Source organism: Gossypium hirsutum, chromosome D10 (assembly GCF_007990345.1).
Source record: "Gossypium hirsutum isolate 1008001.06 chromosome D10, Gossypium_hirsutum_v2.1, whole genome shotgun sequence".
In the NCBI taxonomy this organism is placed as follows: domain Eukaryota; kingdom Viridiplantae; phylum Streptophyta; class Magnoliopsida; order Malvales; family Malvaceae; genus Gossypium; species Gossypium hirsutum.
In genome coordinates, this window is record NC_053446.1 from 51,365,403 (window position 1) to 51,371,916 (window position 6,514).

The 6,514-nt window shown below is 33.3% G+C and overlaps 1 protein-coding gene across 3 annotated transcripts; it reads left to right on the forward strand.

The window, feature by feature from the left end:
* Positions 1 to 302: 302 nt before the first annotated feature.
* On the forward strand, positions 303 to 5,454 carry LOC121222266 (AMSH-like ubiquitin thioesterase 3). 3 transcript variants are annotated; one of them, XM_041102528.1, is made up of 14 exons: positions 303 to 621; positions 944 to 1,008; positions 1,097 to 1,172; positions 1,267 to 1,470; positions 1,648 to 1,724; positions 2,093 to 2,198; positions 2,316 to 2,362; positions 2,557 to 2,887; positions 3,001 to 3,090; positions 3,202 to 3,264; positions 3,425 to 3,499; positions 4,192 to 4,254; positions 4,414 to 4,466; positions 5,031 to 5,454. In XM_041102528.1, exons 1-14 carry the CDS (start codon positions 523 to 525, stop codon positions 5,203 to 5,205), a joined length of 1,524 nt encoding a protein of 507 aa, XP_040958462.1. In that variant the 5' UTR covers positions 303 to 522; the 3' UTR covers positions 5,206 to 5,454. The 3 variants fall into 3 exon arrangements, with proteins under 3 accessions (XP_040958462.1, XP_040958461.1, XP_040958463.1); XM_041102527.1 differs by having other exon boundaries at positions 345 to 621; positions 4,177 to 4,254; XM_041102529.1 differs by lacking the exon at positions 3,425 to 3,499 and having other exon boundaries at positions 385 to 621.
* The last annotated feature ends 1,060 nt before the right edge of the window (positions 5,455 to 6,514 follow it).

Genomic DNA, 6,514 nt, shown 5'->3' on the forward strand with positions numbered 1-6,514 from the left:
TCCTCACATAGAAAAGCCTCTAGTCCTTGTAACAACCGTAGTGGACAAAACCTTTATCATAACTTACCATGCTATACATCCCTATATTATTTATAAATTTAAAATTGAATCCTTATCATTTTATTTTCAAAAATCTAATCTCTCTACTTTTTAAATTTTAAAATTTAAGTTTAATTCTTAATATTATTAAATTAATTAGTGTGATAACAATGTAACTAAAAGAATAATATTATAATGAATTTAAATTTAACAAAATAATTTTTAAAATATGGACTTAAATTTAAAAATTTTAAAAATAAAGAGAGATTAAATTCTAAAAAGTAAAAATATAGAGACTAAATTCTAAATTTATGCAACATATTTTAACCTTCTGAAACCGACAGAGTTTTCTTCGTTTGTCAATTCGTTAGCTTGCACGTTCAATTTATTTGATCTCCGATCAGACTCTGAAGAAAACGGCAAAATCCATCGGCGAAAGGGAAAAGAATTATTGCAAAACTGAAGAAGAAATAGAGGAACAAGATGAAGCTTGACGTCAATGCGATGGCTCGTAGAGTCGAAGTCGATAATCGAATTCCACTCCTGTATTATTATCGAATCGCCGATACTCTCCTCAAACAGGTTCTCTATCCGATTTCTCTGCCTAATCGTACTCGATCTTAATAATTACGATGTTATGATCGTTTAATCTTTGATTTTAGCTTAATCTATGTTTTAATAAATCTTTTCTTTTTCGAAGTTTTAATTGTTATTGATTTCATAGTTTAAATACTTAAATTATCTCATTTATCCTAATTAGTTATCGTAATATTTGAATATGTTAGTAATTTAAGTTCTCATTAGCTTCATTTACAGCACTGCCTTGTGAATTCTTACTATATTTCTGTTAGCTAGAAATTTAGGTATGATTACAGGTGCTTAATCTATCTCCTTTATTTTTCAGGCGAACATTTATCGTGAGGAAAAAAATATAGTAGATTTGTACATAATTCTACTTAGATATTCAAGGTGAGGGAAGCTTACTACTGATTGAATTCGATAATTTTATACTGAATTAGTCTGCATAAGCTTATTTATGAACTTACGTTTTGATCAGTTTGGTATCAGAAACAATACCATTCCATCGAGATTACCAGGTTTTGCTTCCGAAAGAAAAGGCGGTGTATAGGAAGGTGAGGTTTAATTGTTTTCCTGGGCACCCTGTGATGTGAGTCCATTCATATGGTATTTGATTATGTTTTTGGTTGTATTGTTTCTCATTTGCAGAGACTTTTAGCTGTACTCGATGAGCTTGAGTCTCTAAAACCAGAGGTTCAACAGAGAGTTGAAGAACTAAATAAAGCTCATACAGGGGCTCGATTTGTTGACCTTGATGACCATGAAGGCCCTTTCCATGGCTCAGATAAGATGTCACCTTCGGATTGGAACCCTGAAAATAGACGGTTGAATATGAGCTTGGATATTAAACAGGTACGAAACCATTTATAATTGGTGGATCAATGTGATTTGATGAAGTAATTATTGATATCTCCTTTCCCTGTTTCTATATCTTTGGTTGTCCAATTTTTTCTTGTTTTTTGCTTGCATTTTCTTGAATAAAATATCTTATATTTTAGCTCAGTTCTTTCCTTTTTTATTTGGTTGCAGCCTGCCAACATGGAAGTTCAATCTTCATGGAAGTATAACGATAACCATAATCAGATTGACAGACAGTTTCAGAAGTTGTGAGTTTCTTTTGTTCTTGTTAATGCTACATTTATGATTTGGATCTTGAAACCTCCAAGTCTTATCTTCCCAATGTGAAAATCCACTGTTGTATTCGGATCCACTAAAATTCGACTCTGTACTTTTAGTTGGATCTTAAGAAATGGAATCAATTGATATCAAAAGCATGGCCATGCATAAAATTTCATTCTGTGTTACTTCTGCTTTACAGAATCGCCCTGATTTCTTTTGGTTTTGCTTTGCTCACCGTCATATTTGTTTGTGTTTGTCCATCTAGGTCCTTGTTAGAAAATTGTATTGAAAAAAGAATTAGTTCCAAAGTTATTCTTTGAGGCTGACATATATCAATCTTACTGGATTGTTTCAGGTCTCTTAATATACCTCTTCCAAATAAAGAAACTCTGTCTAGACACTCGTTTCTAGGCCCTAACGGCTTTCATGGCCAGTGGCTCGGACCAAGTGCAGAGATAAAGGTTAACCTCTGTCTGTTTTGTCTCCCTCCAATCTTCTTTCCCTACTCATTGTATAATCCTTTTTGCATGTGAACTGCAAGGTCTGTATCAGATATTTGATTCTGCTTCATAGTACAGGTTCAATATCCTAGCAATAAGGACTTGGCACCTGCTGAAAATTCAAGGTAGGACTTCCAAAATGTCTAATCACTCTTCTTTAAACTGACATGCATATTTCTGTCTACCCTTTATCATATCCTTTATCCTTAGATATTCTGTAAATATTAAAAGATAAAAATATCTGCTGAGATTTCTAGTTTCTGTTGCTACGACGTAGCTGCTTTAACATTTTTCTATTTGGTGTTACAATTTTTTATAGCCTGAATCAGGCTGAACAATATGGTCCTTTGGCTGTAAAAGATGGTGAACCAGGAGGGGTTGGTTCTGCTATGGACTCGGTACTCTCGTTGGATGATGGTCGATGGTTACATCCTGCTGAAGAGTCATGTACTTCTTTGACTAGTGAAGCAAACCAGGATCTTTTCCAGTTTGTTGGTATGAAACAACCTTCTCCTCCTCCTGTTATTGCTCAAGTACAGCCAGAATTTACACCAATTCATCCATCAAAAGTTGCTGATCCAAGACCTGGTCCTGCAAAGTCTTCTCAAGATGGATTGCCAGACTCTAGTTCATTTCAACATTTACATGTTGTATGGCTCCTGTATCAATCACTGTTCTCCCCTGTTACTTGGCTGAACTTAATGTTTATTAGACTTGGACCTTCTACATTGATTTATATTCGAATTTTTGACTTATTCTGCAGCCAGTACAAATGATGGAGGATTTCTTACGACTGGCTCTGGCCAATACAGAAAAGAACTTGGAAACATGTGGTGTCTTAGCTGGATCATTGGTGAGAAAACTTTATTTTTGAAGTTAAGTTTTTTGTTTAAGATAATTAGGACATAGAGGATTCAAAGTCACTGCAGCAGGTCGCTTATACTTTTAATTTTCGTTTCTGTAGAAAAAAAGGGTTTTCCACATCACTGCACTTATAATTCCAAAGCAGGAGTCAACTTCAGATTCGGTACAGTATATTTTTCCTTTAACCTTCCGTTTGTTGTTGTTGTTTGCTGTTTTTTTCAGAAAGAGTTAACAGCTTTAATGTATATTCTGGCTATATGCCTGTATCCATTGTGCTTTAGTACTATAGCAATGAAGCTTTTATTTTATTTTTTAAAATACAGTGTTCAACATTAAATGAAGAAGAGATTTTTGAAGTTCAAGATAAATTATCTCTTTTTCCTCTGGGATGGATTCATGTAAGTTCACAAGCCTTGAATTTCCAATTGATAGTGTGATAACATTTTCTTTTCTTCTATGTGCTCTGTTGTCAGTGAATACATTTGGGTATGAGGTGGGAAAAAGCTCAGATCTTTATCATGTATTCCATTTCATAATGCTATTATTATTGCTCTATTGTCCTAGTATTACACATATGCAAACACACAATAAACATGTTATGTTGAAGTCAACTAGGAATTTGTGTGGTTTACAAAGCTTCCCTTGGTTGCTTGAGCTCATGGGTAACATACACTTCTAGATATAAGAAAGGTTAGAGCATAATTGGTTGATTGCCTGGAAGTATGCTAGATATTTTTATCCAGAAGACGCCGTTTTATCTTTTTGTTGGGCTTTACACTGATGTTATGTAGTATCTTTTCGGTAAATCTTGATTTTTACTTGCAGTTCCGTGAAGTTCATGCTTCTTTGGGTTCATTTGTTTCACTTGTAATTTTTCTATTCAATTTCATCCAATATTTCATTGTTCTTCCTCCAGTTAGCCTCTCATGGTGCTGTAACATGCCTTGCTTCAGTTGTCCCTTCATGAAGCATGGATTTATGTTTGGTTAAACTATGTTATTGACTAGAAACTTGCATGTTGCCATCTATATTGGTAACCAAATTTGATTTTCAAATAATTTAACATACTATGCAGTTCTTTGGTTTTCAGACGCACCCAACTCAGACATGTTTCATGTCATCAGTTGATCTTCATACACATTACTCGTACCAGGTAAAAGAACAAGTACTTGCTAAACATATCCCAGCTTATAGTGTGATTCAGTCTTACTGCATGTATCATTCTTTTCCCTCACCTCCTCCAACATATGAGTAACATATTTTACATTCCTCTGACATTTTATTTCTTTTCTTTTCTGGTGGATATGTTAAGATTATGCTACCGGAAGCAATTGCAATTGTTATGGCCCCAACTGACACGTCCAGGTAGATTCTCATTTTTCTCCCAGTGATCATGGCTTTGAATCTGATGAAATTTTACCAACTTTATATTGGTGAATGCAAATCTATCATGGTCACACAATTGTTTGCTATTATTTGCACTACACGGTACTTTTTAGTCAGTAATCCGGTACTAGTGTTTCAAACCTTTCTTCATATTTTCCTTATGGTCATCTTTAAGTAAACATATAAAGTGATGATAGAGAAGATGACATGTACCAAATAGAATTGAAATGCAGACATATTTTTCTGCACCAGAGATTCTTTTTACCTTGCTGTGTGCAGAAGCATATTATGTCTTTAAATCGTCGTTTTGTTTAGTGGCTGAAACGGAAAAGGATGGTATTATCCTGATTCCCTGTATCTTAAACAACTGGTTAATCTGCTCCGCTAAGGTTGTTGAAAAATGATTACAAGTAGCAATGTGATTAAAGCTTAGCACTTAAAAGTACAGACAGTGTTTGTAGGAACCTCTTAGATCAAAAAGATATTCCTTGTTATATGCGTGTTTTTTTTACACGTTAACGATTGTTGTATTCCATTGCACAGCCCACATGGTATCTTTCATCTGTCTGATCCTGGTGGTGTGTCTATCATCCGTAACTGCCAGCAACGAGGGTTCCATCCCCATGAGGAGCCTTCGGATGGAACCCCAATCTATGAGCATTGCTCTCATGTGTTTATGAATCCCAAGATAAAGTTTGATGTTGTTGATCTCCGGTGAGATACGATATATTAATGCACCGTGATGAAGCACTGCTGGTAAAATTTTCCCTAAACTACTATTTTGTTGACATCGATCTTGTAAATTCATCTAAAGGGAATCATGTAAATAGAGCATATTCATATTTCTTTTTTCTTGGATCATACTGTAAGAATTACCTTCCCTCGTTCCTTTCCCACTTTGTATTGCATATTAAGACACGTTTTGCAGTGGAGAATTTTAGTAGCATATTAGCTACATTACCATTTACCACCCAACTTGGTTTTACTTCCACTGCTTTAATCTCTCTACTTTCATTTGATATAATTCAGTTCCTCTATCATTAGTATCATTAGCATGTTCAAATTGGTAATGCTATTTACTCCTTACCATTAAAGTGAGATCTTTTTTAATAATAATAAAAACATATAAATTTAGTATTAGTTTAACATGGGTAATTGAATTTTTATGTGGTTTTAATTGTAATAGTTTCTGAAAAATCTTATCTGATCATTTGAATCAATTTAGATTTAATAATATTTTAAAACCAGAGAGTCGAAGTATACAAAGTGAGATTAAATTATAAATTTTAGCATAATAGATAGAATAAAACCATAATTAATCTTAGATATAGTAATTATACATATGACAATGGTTTTTTTAAGAAGAAGTTATCCTGACAATCAAGAAATGGAGAAAAAAGTGAAGGGCACTTGATGGTGGAGCATTGAACGGTCGAATTTGAACAATTTTAAATAGGGGTAAGTGAGCAATGGGTTGGATTCAGAAGATTTAAAGATCCCATTATTTTTTAAAAATTGAAATTCGCTGACTTGATGCATAAAACTAAATAATCTCAATAATTTTTTATCAATCAATCGATTTAACCAGATATTATCAAATTTTTAAAAATTTATACAAACTATAAACCAAATTACAGTTTCTTTTTGTAATTTGAAACAAACTCTATTTTATCCAACTTCAATTGCAATAAAAGCAAAATTCAATTACAATAAAAGCATCAAGAAAACCAAATCAAGCTGAAAAAGGTCAGCAAAAGAAATCAAACACACTACATTCAAAGGATAACTGTCTAAATAAAAATCTATCATTATTCCTCAAAACTTGGAACTCGTGTAGATTTTATGGATAAATAATCATTGATTTCCAGGCTAATCATATGAATTTAAATAACTCGATTTTTGTTTTTTAAAACTGAAACCCAACTGGTTAAACTATTTTACCTAACCTTTATTGCACTAAAAAGGACCGATTCGATTACTTTAGTCAAACTGGACCAAACTTTTGCAGTCCCCTAGTGCTAAGTTTC

Excerpts from the sequence above, each read along its gene's own strand:
- LOC121222266 (XM_041102527.1), top strand. The coding sequence starts at position 523 with ATGAAGCTTGACGTCAATGCGATGGCTCGTAGAGTCGAAGTCGATAAT. Across the intron at positions 622-943 it reads CCGATACTCTCCTCAAACAG|GCGAACATTTATCGTGAGGA; the intron begins GTTCTCTATCCG and ends TTTATTTTTCAG. Across the intron at positions 2,363-2,556 it reads GCACCTGCTGAAAATTCAAG|CCTGAATCAGGCTGAACAAT; the intron begins GTAGGACTTCCA and ends AATTTTTTATAG.